Source organism: Pleurodeles waltl, chromosome 7, assembly GCF_031143425.1.
Source record: "Pleurodeles waltl isolate 20211129_DDA chromosome 7, aPleWal1.hap1.20221129, whole genome shotgun sequence".
Classification (NCBI taxonomy): domain Eukaryota; kingdom Metazoa; phylum Chordata; class Amphibia; order Caudata; family Salamandridae; genus Pleurodeles; species Pleurodeles waltl.
In genome coordinates, this window is record NC_090446.1 from 1,524,275,453 (window position 1) to 1,524,294,653 (window position 19,201).

A 19,201-nucleotide genomic window follows, 5' to 3' on the forward strand; every position below is an offset into this window, starting at 1 on the left:
ATCCTGATGTTTCAGCCCGGTTCTGATCGCGGGTGGGAGCAGTCCTGATGCTTTAAGGCGTCTTGTGCTGAGGAGGCTTGCATCCTCTTTGTGAGCTCTCCTGATGTGGTACCCATCACATGCAGGCTCTACAGTGGAATCTAACGTTCCAGATGGCCCAGGCTCAAGGAAAACGTACAGATATCATCCAGAACTCAAATGGGTGGCTCACAATCTGCAGTGGTGACTGCTCGAATGCAACTGGTCTAGGTGCAGACCTCTTTCACTTCGCCACCCAGAGCTGATAACAGATGGAAGCCAAGCTCTTTATTGTTCTTTTAGAGTTGTGGCCCAGTCGTCTGGCTGAATACCAAAGTGGATGAGCTAAGCAGGTGGCATCTGGCAGATCACTAGTGAGGCCTTCATCCTGAGATGGCATGGTGCAGCTTCCAGTAGTAGGCAGAATCTCGGCTAGATCTTATTGCCGCTGTCAAACTGCAGTGTTGAAGGATTCACAATTTGTAAATTCCGCAAGAACACATTTAGGAGATGCATTCAGGCTGCAGTGGAACTGCTATACACCTTCCCGACCCTGGCTCTCCTGCCCCTAGTTCTGAAAAAAGATCAAGAATGACCGGGCTCAAGTCAGACTAGTGGCTGCAGATTGGGTCAGGAGAGCAGGAGAGTGTGGTACATAAAGCTTCTGGGCTTGAGCATCTGTCCTCTGATCAGTCTACCACCTTGCCAGAATCTTTTGTCATAGCAACAGGGAAGGGACATCTGCCCGAATCTGCACATCGACACCAACCTGTGTGGAGATTGAGTGGCAGCAATTGACAGCATTTGATCTGCTACCTGAAGAAGTGGATGTCATTCTTGTTCCCAGGCATCCTTCCCCATGATAAATTTATATCAGATACTGGGACAAATTTATGACCTGGCGTGACATTTGTTCTGCTGACCCTTTACAAAGATGTCAGCTATTCTTTTGTTTCTTTTCTTTGGTCCAGCAAAGCCTCAGTGTTCACTATTAAAGGTTATTTGTCGTCTCTTTCTGTCTTTATGCGTTTGCGAGACCAACCGTCCTCATTTTACATCACCTTGTACTCATGAGATTTATAAAAGGTTTGATACTCGTTTCCTCCCAAATTGTTGGTGATGCTCAGGGCACTGGATTATGCGGCAGAGAAGGTCAAAATTATGTGGCAAGGTTCACTAAATTAGGCATCAGACAAAGGCAAATTATGCGGCATAATGCTTCACATTTCGTGATCATATTACTTCATTATTGTGTCATTTGTACACCTGGTAACAATACCTAAGAAAATAATTCACCTTTAATTAGTTCCAATTTAATACCCAAATGCACCAGTAAGCAACTGAAATATGTCTAGTCAGCCTTTGCAAAAAGCCTTCCAGTGTGCAGGAACCAGAGTTGCCATATATTGTGTAATTTTTGATCCGTTTGAGTTACAAAAGGAAATAATTTTTGTTACAGTCTGGAGATTATGCGGCAGATGATGGATTAAGTGGCAAATATGGCAAAGTGATTACTTCAGCTCGTCACATGAGTGAAATTCAGGCACTTAACAGTCCAAACAGCACTTTTATCTCGGATAGGTTGGTGCTAGGGACTCCGGCGGCATTCATTTCCTTGTAGTGATTCCTTTTCATGTTGAGCATCCTCTGGCAGCATTCTTACCTCCCCTTTGAAAGAGGAGAGGTTCTATCCGGTGGACCCCAAAAGGGCTTTGAGGTTTTACATTGATCTACCAAGTAACATTGTGGCCGATTTACTCTTTGTGGTGCTTTCTGGACAAAGAAAGGGAAGGCTGTGCAGAGGAGACCGTGCATTAAGATCTGCTAAGCATCGGCCAAAATGCATCCCCAAGAAGGTCTGAGAGCCCATTTTTTTCGGGCTGAGGCTGCTACTACCGCATTGGCACATGGAGTGCACACGTTAACAGAGCACTGCTGCCTTGAGCCAGGTCTGGTGGGGAGGGCACTTTGCCTGTTTGGTCCTGCGGGGCTTTTTGGTCTGCGTTCACTCCACAGACCCTCCACCTGGGGATATTCTGCTTTAGTGTCTATTCTAGGCTGATGATTCTGTTGTGAGAAGTATCAATCGGAAGAACAAGTTACTTACCTTCGGTAACACTTTTTCTGATGGATACTTTATCTACCTGCAGATCCCGCCCTACCCTCCCCATTCTATGGCGTGGCTTCTATTTAACATCTAGAGAGGTCCCAAGTTAGTATTTGGCGCATTGGTGCCAACGGTTGTTCAGGCTCTGCGTCAGAGAGCGACGAAAGAGAAAAACAAACTGAATTCAGGGGCCCTCTGGCCCTCCTACCTTCACAAGTACCTGAGTGCCCTCCCCCTTAGGCACTATTTTGCAAACACTTACGGGACATGGGGACAGAGTCCTGGAGTCTTGTAAAGGCAGCTGCAGCATTTTTTTTTTTTTGCCAGCCAGCAAGCAGATCGCTCAGTGACGTGGGACTTATCTCGCGGTATTGAAGTGGCGGTCAGCAGAAAATACTCCCTGGGCAAATCATAGGGTCTATTTTTAAATATTTTCTGTGCTGTGGGACTCCAGCAGGAGCAACCATCCTGATATACCTAACTTTTTAACCCCTTCGCGCCCAACGGAGTACCTCTTAAAACGCCAAAATGACTGAATGGATTTATTCAAATCACAAAAAGCATGCTTTTGCCTTAAAGTTCAAACTTTTTTGCCAAAGTTGTTCTAATTCCGTGCTCCTGTTTTTTTCTGTATCGGAGAGCAATGTTTCCTCTGTGAATAAACGCGAGAAATTAATGAGGGATCTATCTCTCCCCACCCCCCATGCCTTCCCCATTCCCCTTTTTCTTTGCTCCCGCTTGACAGATTGGTGTGAAACGTTCCAGGAAGTGGTTGAGGTGGACGAACTTTTATTTGGAAAGTTTTATGCAGATTTGTCTAATGGTTCAAAAGTTATTAGAAAAAACAAAAGCGCTCTTTCTATGTAAACTGCGAGCTAACTGGACCTACACAGTGGCGACCACTGTGTAATATATGTGTCTGTGTCTATTTTATATGTGGCTATATATATTTACCAAATATGTTAATATGTCAAATGTTTTTCTTAAATTAAGCATCTGTGTTTTTTTTTTTTAGAACACTGGGATCAGATTTGTTTAAAAATAAAAGTGTTGTGATACTGGTTTGATACTTTTCTGCATAGATGACCTTTATTCGAATGATGCTCAGCATTCACTGCATTTCCTATGCCTGTAGTTCAAACAGTGCTGCATCATATGTTCGTGCTGCATGATTTAGATGCCCACGCTAATGTTTTTCTTTCGCCATAGATGTATGGAGGTGGCACAAAAGGTGCTGCGCCCGCCATCATTGGCGCAGAGGACGAAGACTTTGAAAATGACATAGACTCGGTGAGGACTTGTGTGACGTGACGTGTGCTACTGAATGCTGTTGTCTGTTTCATCAGGCATCCTATTTTCACAGTCTAGTTATATTTGATTTGTTTTGATGTCATGCTTGCTTTTCCGAGGTGAAGATCTTGCGGCCTCGCTGGAGCAATGACCACCTTTTTGCAGGTAAAGTCTAACACATTGATGAGATCTCTGCAGAATACTCAGCCGGAAACATTTTTGATGCCAAAACACACTCAACAACAATCCCCTCATTGCAAAAGAGGCTGTTGATAGCAAGCACTGAGGACTCGAAGCAACCTATTCTTCAGCGTCTACCACAGGAGCTCAACAGTCTGCTTTTTAGAAACTTTATAGACACCTGCAGAATGGGAACATTTCACCCAAGCTTGTAGCCATGAATACTACTTTTAGTTCTGATCCCTTGTATACATTTTTCCATTTTTTTAAAAATTCCACCCTACTTGTCCCTGTGGGTGCTGCAAGATAGTCATTGTCTATAGGTCCTGATGTAGGTGGTGTAAAGGAATTGGAGCCACCGAAACGTGCGCCAACCATTGTTAATGTGGAGACCCAAGGTTAAGGTGCAAGACTTGAAGACTAGATGAATAGTGACCTCGTCATTGGGTCGAAATTGTACAAAACAACTTTTTCCCTGGGGTCCCTGGGAGAGCGTATGTTATAAGTGTGAATGAGTGTTGGTGTTTCAAGGGGGGTTGTGCATTTTTATATTTATAGTAATGCATACATTTGTATTGTGTTGTTAGGCAAATTAATGAATTCATTGTTAAAGGTACTTCAGGCACTATATAAACACAAGAATGTATGCATAAAGTAAAAATAGTTGAAAAAATATTGCATATATACAAATGTACATCCTTTACAAATGAAAGAACCAAATGTAATTTAATATGAGTGTTTTTGTGGGACAATGACTATATAGGAAGCAAGCCATTTACCAAAGTAGATAGGTTAAGCAGTAATGTTTATTTGTTCAGGGGCAATATTGTAGGAGGCTGGTCTGGTTTGTAGTGGGTGCCTAAGGTACTTACACCTTATACCTGGTCCAGTTATCCCTTATTAGTGAAATGTAGGCAGTGTCCAGAAGCCAGGCTCTCTAGAGGGTAGTGTGGATGAGAAGCCAAGGACTAACTAGGAGACATGCAAAGCTCATGCAATACCACTGTGGTCACACAGTACTCAAACACATGGAAGAAAATACTTGGTGTTACAAAAATAAAGGTACTTTATTTTGGTGACACATATGCCAAAAATACCATAGAGACTATACTCCCTTAGGAGGTAAGTAATACACACATTAAATACACTAGTATGTAGAAATAGCTGTAAAAACAGTTGGAAAACAGTGCAAATAGTGAAAATCACAATAGTTAGAAATGGTCCTGGGGGAACACAAACCATATGCTAAGAAAGTGGAATGCGAAAGTCAGTTTCCCACCTAGGCAAGTGTAGTGTGTAGAGCGGCGCTGGGAGTATTAGAAAACACCAAACGTAAGAAATAGAATCCAACCCAAAGCCCAGGAAAGTAGGAGTAAATCACAGTAACTTTCCTAGAACACACAAGAACACGAGAAAGAAGATAATGCAAGAAACAGAAGAGACTGCCAGACACCAATGATGGATTCCTGGACCTGAAGACCTTTGAAAGAAGGGGACCAAGTCCAAGAAGAACAGAAGAGTCCAGGGAGAACAGGAGCCCCTGCTAACCCGGATGAAGGTGCAAAAGAAGAACCACTAGTGAAGAACAACAGTCAGTACTGCACCCAAGAAGACTGATTCGGGTTCCTGGTTGGTGCAGATGATGTCCTACGCCGGATGGATGATTGCTGTCTGGTTTGTCTCGTTGAATTCTGCCAACAAGCCTTGGCACTCACAAAGCTCGTTGTTAGCGGAAAATGGCGCTGCCCGGGACCAGGAGCGACCTCGTGGACTCTACCTAGGAAGGGGACTCAGAAGGGGGCTCTCTGCAACTCAGAGAGCCCTCAGAAGACCAGGCAGCAAGCACAGTAGTCCCACAGCATGGGGACAATGAAGGTGCAAAAGGAGGCCCACTCAGCACTACAACAAAGGGTCCCACGCCGCCGGAGAACCACGCAGGAAGCTGTGCGTCGCAGGATGGAGCGCTGGAGGCCAGAGCTGCAAGGTGCACGAAGAACTTCGTAGAAGGCAACTGCAAAGCACGTGGGGCACAGGGGTACTGTCTTGTCTGGGGAGGGAAGCTCTTACCTCCACCAAAGTTGGACAGTAGGACGTCAGGACCGTCGAGGCTACTTCAGTCCACAACCCTTGAGGCACGATTGACGCAGCTCTTTAGGAGAGGGGACCCACGCCACCGGTCGTGGATACAGAGAGGTGCCTGCTGCAGCAGGGGAGTGGCTCCTTCACTCTGAGGGAGATTCCTTTGTTCTTCTGGTGCAGGCTGAAGACTGGCTGTCCTCTGAGGATGCACAACCGGGAAACAGTTGCAGTTGCTGGCAGGACCTCAAGATACAATGTTGTGGAAGTCATCTTTGCTTCTTTGTTGCAGTTAGGAGAGTTCCTGGAGGGTCCAGATGCAGTTACTTCGGTAAGAAAGTGAAGTGAAGGATGCAGGGGATTCCTACTGGAGTCTTGCAATCCGAATCTGAAGAACCACCCAAGAGAGAGCCCCTAAATAGCCCTGGAAGGGGAATTGGTCAGCTACACAGGTAAGCACCTATCAGGGGAGGGCTCTGATGTCACCTGCTGGCACTGGCCACTCAGATGCTCCCAGAGTGCCCTGCCAACTTGGAATCCAAGATGGCAAAACCCAGGGACCCTCTGGAGGCACGCTGAGCAGGGACTGGGGGGGGTCCCCAAACCGGTGTAGACTGGATTATGCAAGGGGGGCACTGTCTTTGCCCTTCAAAGCATTTCCAGAGGCTCTGGGAGGCTACCTTTCCCAAGACTAACACCTATTTCCAAAGGGAGAGGGTGTAACACCTCTCTCCCAAAGGAAACCTGTTCTGCCTTCCTGGGCTTTAGCTGCTCAAGCAGCAGGAGAGCAGAAACCTGTCTGAGAGGTGGCAGCAGCTGGGGCTGCCTGGAAAAACACAACAGGCCGGAATGGCAGTACTGGGGGTCCTCTAAGGAGCCCACAGAGTGCATGGAATCATACAACCAATGCTCGCAAAAGCCTTTGGGTGTGATTCCAACACGTTTGATACCAAACATGCATATGTTCGGAGTTACCATTATGTAGCTGGACATAGGCAGTGACCTATGTCCAGTACACACGTAAAATGGCGTCCCCGTACTCACGAAGTCCAGGGCAATGGTTCAGGAGGTCGTGGGGGCACCTCTGCTGGTCCATGGGTGCTGTCACACACAGGTACTCTTCACCCTGCCCTCAGGACTGGAATGACTTGTAAGTGACCTGGTGCAGTGTAAATGGCAGTGCAAGGGTGCATGCACCTTTTAATGCTGGCTGCAATGGCAATCCTGCAGAAGCCTTTGCATGGGCTCCCTATGGGTGGCAAAAGAAATGCTGCAGGCCATAGGAATCCCCGGAAACCCCAATACCCTGGGTACCTAAGTACCATATACCAGTGACTTCTAAGGGGGCACCAGTAAGCCAATTGTGGGTGAAAAACTGGATTACCAGTCTCCTACAACCATAATTTAAGGCAGAGAGCATAACTACTGGGGTCCTGATTAGCAGGATCCCAGTAGACACAGTCAAACACACTGACAAACAGGCCAAACGTGGGGGCAACCATGCTAGATAGAGGCTACCTTCCTAGATATATTAAAACCACATCCCTTTGATATCTCACGCTTTTTTACCAAAGTTAGTAACAATACCACCTGCAGCCCATACTGGGGTACCCAAAGGGTGGTTCAGGGGCAGTAATACCAAAGCCAGAACAAAAGGGGCTGCCGCTAAAGGAGCTGTCTCCACCAAGCGGTGACTCCTTCTCACTGCCCCCTGATGAGAGAACACCTCTTGGGAGAAGGTTGCAGGGGTTTCCCCACCACTGGGAAGAGATCACCTCTGGCCAGTGAGTACTTTTCATCGTACAACATGGTTACTGCCTGGCACTCACTGCAGCCCCACCAAACATCTCACCTCCCACACACACCCTCCCTGCAGAACATCTGTCTTCTTCAGGAAGAGGTCTAGTGCCATTGTGACACCAACACAGGTGAGTATACTCCTTTTATTTTCTCATACCGAAGAATAACAGATCTCTAAGTCAGTTCTCGATCTCAAGCCCCTCAATAAGTGTTTGCATTATGTTGTCCCTCTTCTACAGCAGGGCTACCTTTATTGCTCTTGATCTTAAAGATGTATATATATATATATATATATATATATATATATAATATACATCCATCCATCACATCGCCGCTACCTTTTGCGATAAGTGGTTAGCATTATCAATTCAAACTGTTGTCGTTCGGTGTCACCACTGCCTCCCAGAGAGTTCACAGATCGCCTTGCTATTGCAGCGGCCCACCTCAGATTGGATGGCATTCATGTATTCCGATGCTTAAGTGATTGGCTAATCAACAGTGCATGCAAGCAGCTCTGCCTCGCCCATACCCAGACAGCTATTTTCCCTCATTCACAAACTGGACTTCACAGTAAACACTGTCAAGTCCCACCTGCAGGCTGTGCAGATTTCCCCCTTTCCAGGAGCCATACTAGACTCCGTTACTGGCAACATTTACCCCAACCAAGCAAGAGTGCGGGCCTTGCAGCAGCTATGGCCTCTCTTTCAGAACAATCAACTCAACAGCAGGTCAGTTATGCACCGTCTAGGAATGATAGCCTCATTCAGAACTGTTGTTTCTCATGCCCGCCTACACATTCGCCGGCTCCAGTGCTGCCTCTCAACGCTGAACAGGGAACATACTTCCTTGTTCAGAATACCTGTTGTCAAGGACTTTATGGAGGGTCTCATATGTATTAAGTCTCCCAGAGCACCCCCACCATGTTTAGAACCTTCATGTCATTAACAGACTCATAGCCCCCCCCCCCCCCCCTTTTGAATCTTCACATTTATGCCCCTTACAGTTCCTCTCCTGGAAGGTGGCACTCTTTGTTGGTATCACATACTTACAGCGTGTAGGTGAGTTTCAGGCCCTCACTCTGGAGGAGCCTTTCTTTCAGGTTCACAAGCACAGGATTGTCTTTGGAACCAATCCCAAATTCCTTCCAAAGGTGGTATCTCCAATCGGTCTCAACCAAACCATTGAGCTTCCAGTGTTCTTCAAACAACGGACCCTGTAGCAGACAGGGCACTTCACACTCGATGTTAAGCGTGATCTCGTATATTATGTCAATATAACAAAGCCCTTTTGCAAAACTCAGCAACCTTTTGTCGCCTTTTCCAAACCACACAATGTTTCTGCCCTCTGTTGCATGGTCACTATACTTTTCTATCTTGCGCTCTGTCTTCCTGCTCACTCACTGTTCACAAAACAAATAGAGCCGGTGCCCATGTGAATTACCAGTCAAAGGAGTCGCCGCTATGCCCGGTGACTCGAAAGCCTTCTTTGAAGAAAAATACCTTGTAAACGTCCAACCTTAACACTAGATGACAAGAATATGCACAGCAGTTGAATCTAGAGCACTACATGCTATGAACAGCTTATAGGGCAAGTAACATTTCCCTTTGTTATAGTCTGGTAGGAGGAGCAGGGAATGCATCTGGAAGGTCAGTGGGAATTTTCTCTGAGCCAATTCCTATGCTTTCTGCTGTGCACAAGCCTCCACTGAAAGCGCATATATTCTTGTTCATGCTCACACATCTTTCTCTTTCTTGCAGAATGTGGACAACCAGAGCAGCTTGTTCCAGAGCATTGAGCTGATAAAGAAACACCCTGCCTACATCATGGTGTTCCTGCAGCACGTGGTGCTGCAGTTTGACTGCAGCCCTGTGGTGAGTTGACTGACTCAATGGGCCGTGGCGGGTGGGTCATGGTTATTCAGCCCACTCTGTGGGGAGGGGTGGGTGGGTAAAATTATGAGCCAGCCAGCTGTCATGCTTGTGATGTGTGTTTTTAGGGGGGGGGGGGGGTGTGGACAGGAATGCAGTTGGTCTGCTTTGTAGACACCGGCCATTCGATGTTGCGTTTAGCCCATTCTCCTGTGTGTCCACTGCTTTGCAGATAATGTGGCATATGGAAAATGAGCTTTGGGTGTCAATTTGCTTCCTGAGATCTGTCTCAGCCGGCTTCATCAGTGTTTGCTTCTCTGAATGGTTTTGGTCAAGAGTATAAAAGTTGCAATCAGTCTGCCCTTGCAGAACGCCTGTACTGATGGTTTGTGTTGGTATAACCCATGGTGTCACTGACATACAAAGAGGTAATCTCTGGTATCTTTCTCTGTTGGCATGGCAATAGAAGTTTGTAGACAAGGAAAACAGTGCTATTGGCATGCCACACCCAACATGCATACCTATGTACCACACTTTTTAACTGTTGCGGGGTCAGGCCATAGTGACTGTTTTTACATTTTTTATTATAGTGTTTGACAAAATGGGCCGTCTGTGTGGAAGCTTGCATATAGTTACTGTATTTTCAATGTCTTTTATTTCATAGTTATATTCTGTTATCCCTTCGCAAAGGCACAGAAATGGAACAGCACCTTCAGGTGCATGGTATTGTACACTGTTGGAAAGTATGAACATACTACTCCCACTTAAAGACTCCTGCCTTTACTGTAAGCCTTCTACTGTATATAAGCAGGACTGTGCTCATGTGATGGTGCACAACTAAAGGTGCATCTGCTGTGCCCTACAAAAACTGCAAAGATTCCGAAATGTGCCTGAGCCTTAAAAGGCACAGACACCTCAAACCAGCCCTGGAAGCACATCATTAGCTTTAAGTTCTCCAAAGAATTTGCTTCAAGATCCTGGGTACTTTGGGCCTTTGGAGAAGGAAGCCCCTTTACCTGCAATATCTTGCCAACCACTGTGTCCCTCTAAGGAACCTGTGATTTAAGCAGGCACTTACGGGCATTAAAACATGGGGAAAAAAACCACAGGGTCATGGACCCCTGCTTCAGGAATTAACATAGCATGGCATTGAGATGTTTCTAACCAGATTTCTGCAAATTCATTTTAAGAGCGGAAATACTGCTCAAGGATGCTGTTAAAGCCTCAGTGGTGAAACGTAGTCAGACGCCTCAGCAGCTTGCTTCTTCGCTAGAAGGGCTCACAATAAAAGAGGGATGCCGAAAGAGGGCCGTAAATGGTAAAGAGGTTCAGTTTCTCTGGATCTGCACATGGGAGCAAGCAGCCATCTTGTGACCAGCCTTGGATATCATGTTACTGTGATTGGTTTAAAATCTGTGAGACCTCACTGCTCCACAGCCGTTAGGACCTCATTCTGCCCGTTAAGCTTCAGCTTGGGAGTCCCAAGATTGCAGTTTACACTTCTGGTTGGTCGGGTCTAGAGTTTGCCTTAGCCGATCAATGGAACTGCCAAAGCTTCCTTTAGGAATCCTTCAAAAGGATATCTACTGGGGTAAGATTCCAAGATTGGTGGTGATTGTTCTGACCCTTAGTTTGTATCAGTTAAGAGGTTTTTTTTTAAGTCTCTCCCTTTATGAGTTTATTAATTTCCATTTAGCATTTTCTTTGAAGGTTTAGATTTTTTTCAGTAGTTTCTGTCGGAGAATGGAAGTCTCTACTAATGTATACTTATGCAATTTCGTGGCCAGTTTTGACAGAGGATGCCAGCTTCCTTTAGGTCTGCCCACCTCACTGCAGGCCTGCCCTTCATCCTTTGTTTGCCGCTGGAAAGATTAGTAATCCCCACGGGCTGGAAGGCGGTCGAGGCTTGAGCCTGGGAAAGGCCCTGCAGTTACTAACGACACATGATCTATCTGCCACCTCAGGTCACCTGGAAAACAGGGACTTTATGACTGGAGGTGTCTGACACTGAAGCTGGCACTCCTGCAAACTGCAGACCTGCCCATAGACATTGTCTCCCTCTAAAGACTCTTAGCAGGATCCTGCATGAAAGAGGTGTATAGACTAAAGGTTCATCTCAGGATGTCTCAAGACTCTGATTGGGTAACTGTGACCAATGTGACTAGCGCTGTCGTCACCTTCAAAGTCCTCATCCACGCACACAAAGCCCTCCACAACACAGGTCCTGCCTACCTCAACGACAGACTCATCTTCCACACCCCCACCCGCAACCTTCGCTCCGCCAGCCTCGCCTACGTCCCCTGCATCCGTCACACCACCGCCAGAGGAAGATCCTTCTCTCACCTAGCCGCCAAGACCTGGAACTCCCTCCCGCTCCACCTCCGCCTGACCCAAGACCTCCTATCATCAGGAAACGCCTCAAGACATGGCTTTTTGACCAGTACCCCCCCCCAGCACCTTGAGACCCTAACGGGTGAGTAGTGCACTCTATAAATCCTTGATTGATTGATTGATTGATTGATCCTTTGGTGGAACAACAAAAACTAGTTGTAGAGGAGGTCTTTTCTCTACCCAGTTTCACAGGAGACCATCACAACGGACGCTTCCTTCATTGGATGGAGAGCACATTTATAAACTGTGTCCATCGAAGGCCACTAGAAACCCAAATACCAGATCTTTCACATCAGTCAATTAGAGCTCCTAGCAGTTCAACTACAGTTGAAAGCATTTCTTGCCCACTTAATCAGAAAAGTTGCTCTTGTTCACACAGACAATGCTACTGCAATGTTTTACCTGACAAAACAGGGGTAGGGGGTAGGGACGAGAATCGGTCTCCACAACCCTTTCATCTTGCCCAACAAATTTGGAGGTGGAATGTCCGTCACAATATACACAGACTAGCAGAACACCTCCTGGGAGCGGACAGTGACATTGCCAACTTCCTCAGCAGGATGCTGCAACAAGTCCACGAGTCCGAGCTCCCCCCCAGTCCTCCACCAATACTTCTAGCAGTGGGGCTTCCCCAAATATTGCTATTTGCAACAGCAGAAAACATGAAATGCCCACACTTCGCATCCGGACTCCCACACCCAAATGCAATGCACTATGGATGAACTAGTCAGGAATATTTGCCTACACTTTTCCTCCTTTCCCCCTGCTTCCATTTCTTGTCCAGGGATTTAGGCAAACATACCTCTCCCTCATTCCGGTAGCACCCACTTGTGCTCGCCAACCATGGTTCACAACACTCCTGGACTATCAGTAGTTCCTCACGAAAATACTCCCAATCAGGCTGGGTCTTCTCATAACAGACCAATGGGGAAATGTGACACCCAAACCCCAAGTCACTCAACCTTGTGATATGGTTCCTGAGTGTAAAGAAATGGCTCCCTGTTGCAGTTACCCCCCACTTTTTGCCTGATACTGATGCTGACTTGACTGAGAAGTGTGCTGGGACCCTGCTAACCAGGCCCCAGCACCTGTGTTCTTTCACCTAAAATGTACCATTGTTTCCACAATTGGCACACCCTGGCATCCAGATAAGTCCCTTGTAACTGGTACCTCTGGTACCAAGGGCCCTGATGCCAGGGAAGGTCTCTAAGGGCTGCAGCATGTATTATGCCACCCTAGAGACCCCTCACTCAGCACAGACACACTGCTTACCAGCTTGTGTGTGCTAGTGAGAACAAAATGAGTAAGTCGACATGGCACTCCCCTCAGGGTGCCATGCCAGCCTCTCACTGCCTATGCAGTATAGGTAAGACACCCCTCTAGCAGGCCTTACAGCCCTAAGGCAGGGTGCACTATACCATAGGTGAGGGTACCAGTGCATGAGCACTGTGCCCCTACAGTGTCTAAGCAAAACCTTAGACATTGTAAGTGCAGGGTAGCCATAAGAGTATATGGTCTGGGAGTCTGTTTTACACAAACTCCACAGCACCATAATGGCTACACTGAAAACTGGGAAGTTTGGTATCAAACTTCTCAGTACAATAAATGCACACTGATGCCAGTGTACATTTTATTGCAAAATACACCCCAGAGGGCACCTTAGAGGTGCCCCCTGAAACTTAACCGACTGTCTGTGTAGGCTGACTAGTTCCAGCAGCCTGCCACACTAGAGACATGTTGCTGGCCCCATGGGGAGAGTGCCTTTGTCACTCTGAGGCCAGTAACAAAGGCTGCACTGGGTGGAGATGCTAACACCTCCCCCAGGCAGGAGCTGTAACACCTGGCGGTGAGCCTCAAAGGCTCACCCCTTTGTCACAGCCTAGCAGGGCACTCCAGCTTAGTGGAGTTGCCCGCCCCCTCCGGCCACGGCCCCCACTTTTGGCGGCAAGGCTGGAGGGAACAAAGAAAACAACAAGGAGGAGTCACTGGCCAGTCAGGACAGCCCCTAAGGTGTCCTGAGCTGAGGTGACTCTAACTTTTAGAAATCCTCCATCTTGCAGATGGAGGATTCCCCCAATAGGATTAGGGATGTGACCCCCTCCCCTTGGGAGGAGGCACAAAGAGGGTGTACCCACCCTCAGGGCTAGTAGCCATTGGCTACTAACCCCCCAGACCTAAACACGCCCTTAAATTTAGTATTTAAGGGCTACCCTGAACCCTAGAAAATTAGATTTCTGCAACTACAAGAAGAAGGACTGCCTAGCTGAAAACCCCTGCAGAGGAGGACCAGAAGACAACAACTGCCTTGGCTCCAGAAACTCACCGGCCTGTCTCCTGCCTTCCAAAGAACTCTGCTCCAGCGACGCCTTCCAAAGGGACCAGCGACCTCTGAATCCTCTGAGGACTGCCCTGCTTCGACGACGACAAGAAACTCCCGAGGACAGCGGACCTGCTCCAAAAAGACTGCAACTTTATCCAAAGGAGCAGCTTTAAAGAACCCTGCAATCTCCCCGCAAGAAGCGTGAGACTTGCAACACTGCACCCGGCGACCCCGACTCGGCTGGTGGAGAACCAACACCTCAGGGAGGACCCCCGGACTACTCTACGACTGTGAGTACCAAAACCTGTCCCCCCTGAGCCCCCACAGCGCCGCCTGCAGAGGGAATCCCGAGGCTTCCCCTGACCGCGACTCTCTGAAACCTAAGTCCCGACGCCTGGAAAAGACCCTGCACCCGCAGCCCCCAGGATCTGAAGGACCGGACTTTCACTGCAGAAGTGACCCCCAGGAGTCCCTCTCCCTTGCCCAAGTGGAGGTTTCCCCGAGGAAGCCCCCCCTTGCCTGCCTGCAGCGCTGAAGAGATCCCTTGATCTCTCATTGACTTCCATTGCGAACCCGACGCTTGTTCTAACACTGCACCCGGCCGCCCCCGCGCCGCTGAGGGTGAAATTTCTGTGTGGGCTTGTGTCCCCCCCGGTGCCCTACAAAACCCCCCTGGTCTGCCCTCCGAAGACGCGGGTACTTACCTGCTGGCAGACTGGAACCGGGGCACCCCCTTCTCTCCATTGAAGCCTATGCGTTTTGGGCACCACTTTGAACTCTGCACCTGACCGGCCCTGAGCTGCTGGTGTAGTGACTTTGGGGTTGCTCTGAACCCCCAACGGTGGGCTACCTTGGACCAAGAACTGAACCCTGTAAGTGTCTTACTTACCTGGTAAAACTAACAAAATCTTACCTCCCCCAGGAACTGTGAAAATTGCACTGTGTCCACTTTTAAAATAGCTATTTGTGAATAACTTGAAAAGTATACATGCAATTGAAATGATTCAAAGTTCCTAATGTACTTACCTGCAATACCTTTCAAACAAGATATTACATGTTAAATTTGAACCTGTGGTTCTTAAAATAAACTAAGAAAAGATATTTTTCTATAACAAAACCTATTGGCTGGATTTGTCTCTGAGTGTGTGTACCTCATTTATTGTCTATGTGTATGTACAACAAATGCTTAACACTACTCCTTGGATAAGCCTACTGCTCGACCACACTACCACAAAATAGAGCATTAGTATTATCTCTTTTTACCACTATTTTACCTCTAAGGGGAACCCTTGGACTCTGTGCATGCTATTCCTTACTTTGAAATAGCACATACAGAGCCAACTTCCTACACTGAGGTTCTAGAATTTGGATATCTTAAACTACCACCCAAATGTATGGCCATTCTCAAATAAGCATGTAAGCCTACTTACACATACATGCTGTGCTGCAAAAAAGTATAGGACATGGTCTGCTGTCTGCTACATACAGAATTGTGGACTAGCATTGACTTCTGTCAGGCTACACCTTGCCTCTGTGGTTGCTTACTTACAAAATAGATAACATGTCTCTTTTTAAAATTCCAGTTATCAAAGCCTTTACGGAAGGCTTCAAAAAGGTAATCCCTTTCCAAACTCCAGCACCATCATGGAACCTTATTATCATCCTCACTAGGCTTATGGGCCCCCTTTTTGAACCTCTTCACATATGCCCCCTCTAGTTACAATGTATTGGCGAGCTCCAGGCGTTAACCCTAGAAGAATCTTTCTTTCAGGAGCATAAAGGAAGGTTTTTTTTCCCACCAATCAAAGATTACCAAGATGGTCTTGCAATTCCACCGCAACCATTCAGTAGATCAGTTTTTTTTTGCCTCAACCGGGCTTGATTGAAGAAAGGACTCTTCATACTCTAGAAAAAGGGCTCTCATGTACTATATAGATAGAACAAAATCATTTAGAAAGACTCAACCATTGTTGCTTTTGGGAAAACCTCACAAAGGGAAGGCCATTTCCAAATCAAGTATTGCCAGGTGGATAGTCAAATGTATACAAACCTGCTACGCCAAAGCAAATATAATCTTATCAATCTCTCCCAAAGCTAACTCCACTCGCAAAAAATTGAGCCTCAGTGGCCTTCCTAGAAAACATTCCAATAGCTGAACTAGGCAAAGAAGCTACTTGGTCTACACCATACTGCCTCACAAAATACTGCTGTGTAGATGTGCTTGCTAGACACTAGGTCAACATTTGCAAAACAGTAATTTGTACCCTTTTTTCAATCCACTGCAACACCCACAGGCTAGCCACCACTTTAGCAAGGACTACTTTACTGTCTATGCACAGCCTGTTTATTAACAGCCACCAATGCATCAAACGGATAATGTTACTTACCCAGTAGACGCCTGTTTGTGGTATGTAGTGCCGTAGATTCACATGCACTCACCCGTCTCCCGAACACCTTTGGCTGTCCCAGTCATCTTTTTATTCTTTTCCATTTTTCTTTTTCGCATGGACATTCTTCTCTGCATAGCTTCACAAATCACTCCACCCTCACCCTTCTCACAGCAGAAAACAATCTAACAATGGAGTCAATGCATAGACACATTACCAGCAAGAAGAGGAGTCACTTAACCTCATGAAGAAAAAACAGCTTGCACCCATCTGGGCCCAATGCTAAATGGTGGAAGTACGCACAGCATGAAAGATTCACATGCTTTGCACAATCCACCTTCTAGTGGTTGGGTCTAGTAGTGTCTTTGTCGCCTTCAAAACTTTATTAGTTTGTGGATTAGAAGCTAACACAGGCGGAGCTCCAGCATGACATTTATATGACCCCAATCTCACAATGCTCATCGGTGTGCCCACATTTTAAGTTATTTTTTTCCACAGTTGAGTATGGAGGTGCATCGAAGAGCTCCTGACATGTTTTCTACCAAGTTTTTCAAAGCATCCTGAAAGAAGCAAAGAAGTCAAGGAAACAGATGGATACAGGATGGAGTTTTTTTTTTTTTTTTTTTGGGGAGGTTGGTCGGGGAGAGCGACGTTTGGCAAATGTTTCTTGGTTGAAGTGGAATCCTTGGGGTTCCTTGACCCCATTTTAGAGCATTTGCACACTCTTCAAGTTTTGTCAAAATTGCCACCAAAAGTTCTCTCTCAATGACAAACACCCAGTTTGAGGACGTTGGGCAAGTTCAGACATAGTAGGCTTGTCGGAGATGGAAAAACAGAAAAGGGGGTGCTCTGTTGATGGAGAAGCTGGGTTTCTCCGATGAGGTAGAGGTGCAGGAGACTCTGGTAGAACACTAAGACATCGAACAGGAGGTGTACAAGGCCGGATAGACACACCGTAGAGACCGTTAGGTCACAATGCCACATACCTGTAAAGAACGAGATTCATCAAAAGACATACACCCAAGCTGCCAAAGCATGGTTCTTTTGAGTGATACCCTAGAGTCACTGAAGTTCTTTGCCCAAGAGACAAGCAGATGAAGAAGCGCAAGGCACTTCCCGTCCTACTGGGAAATAAAAACTCCCTGTTAAGGATACCCCAAATGGGGTCTCCTCGACATCCAAGGTCGATCGAATGCCGAGAGGGAAGGAGGCATGGGTGCCCTTGAAGGAAAAGGTTGATGGAGAGCCTAAGGCTTTCAATGTCGAGAGAAAGAAAATAGAAAACTTGATGAAGAACAAGAGGGCCTTTGAGGAAGCTAAGATTCCCTTGAAGGGAGCAAGGTCGATAGAAGTTAAGAGAACTGTACAAGACACCCTATAAACAAAGCAGGAAGAACTCCCCAAGGAAAGGTAGGATACAGATGTAGGGGAAGAGGAAACATTTGTAAGAAAATGCCTCTTTATATATGATCACCCGCAAATTTTTGGACTGATACTACTTGTTTTTTGGACTTGGACTACACTGATGCCTGCTAAGCAGACCTCAGTGCCAGTATTCTACCCCCTTACAAAATGTTTGTCAATTTGGCTATCCCCATTTGGCATAAGCTAGCTGACTTATAAGTCCCTAGTAGATGGTACCAAGGGTACCCAGGGCCTGTCAGTTGGTATGTCCACCCAGGGCTACAACACTTATTGTGCCACCCGCATTTGGCAAAGTACAAAATAGATCTCACCCTAACACTGCAGCCCAGAAGAGCAGTTTTAAACTCCTAGTTCGTATTTGCCATTTAAACCAATGGCAAAATCCCCATTTTCCTTAACAGTTTGTGTCTCCCCTAAGGAAGGCCTGTAGAGCCCAAAGGCAGGGAACATCATATTAACTTTAATATGTCCCAACAGTAAAACTTCCAAATTGTTGTTTTTACAGTAGAAAATGTAGTAGCCCCATTGGCTAGTACAGAGTTACTGGCTGACATCTCAGTCTTGCTGAATGGGACTCCTAAAATGGGTACTTCAAGGTATCAAACTAGTTGTGGCATTAAACCCGACTTGATGCCAAGTCGAATTTTATTCCACTTTTAAGGTAAGCAACTATTAGAAAGTTCCCACTCTGCTGCCAGTTTATCTGGGGGCCTCTCGTATTTGCTGGCCGCCAGGGAAAACCAGTAGCCAAACCAATTTTCATGTGAGCATGTAGCCAACAGGTAGCCGCACCTCTAGGGTGAGCTACAAACTCCTCATGACAAAGGAAGAGTTCATCTTGAAAGTGGATGGAATAGTGCACTCTTGGATTGCTAGATGCCTTGCATAGCTGCCAGTTGTCACAAGGCGGGAGGAATCCTTGTAGCCCATCGGCTAGTGACCACATCATGCGTCCCCCAGGGCACTTCCTGAGCATGTATATGACACCCAGTCAACACCAGAACGTAAGTCACTCAAGCCCTTGTCACCAGCTGGCTGGACTACGGTAACACTTTTTATGTAGGAATCACTGCATGCCTCCTGAAGAGACTACAGACAACACAAAACTCAGCAGCAATACTCATGCTTGACCTCCCCAGACGGACTCACATCACCCTCTACCTCAAAAAGCTACCCTAGCTCCTGAACCAGAAGAGATGCCAGTTCAAGATGCTGACCGACACATATAAAGCCCCGCACAAGGAAGGACCAGCATACATCAACAAACAAATGACCTTCCACCAACCTATCAGACTCCTGTGATTCGCTTCGCTCTTCCTCGCAGACACTCAAACTCTCT

The 19,201-nt window shown here is 46.8% G+C and overlaps 1 protein-coding gene across 7 annotated transcripts in view; it reads left to right on the plus strand.

The window, feature by feature from the left end:
• The window catches only part of ARHGEF1 (Rho guanine nucleotide exchange factor 1), a 579,253-nt gene that overhangs the window by 169,223 nt on the left and 390,829 nt on the right, over positions 1-19,201 (plus strand). For all 7 annotated transcript variants that reach the window (XM_069201362.1, XM_069201364.1, XM_069201365.1 and 4 more), the window contains exons 3-4: positions 3,335-3,415; positions 9,229-9,342. In XM_069201362.1, the coding sequence (XP_069057463.1) occupies positions 3,335-3,415; positions 9,229-9,342 (195 nt within the window). The remainder of the gene's footprint in view (positions 1-3,334; positions 3,416-9,228; positions 9,343-19,201) is intronic.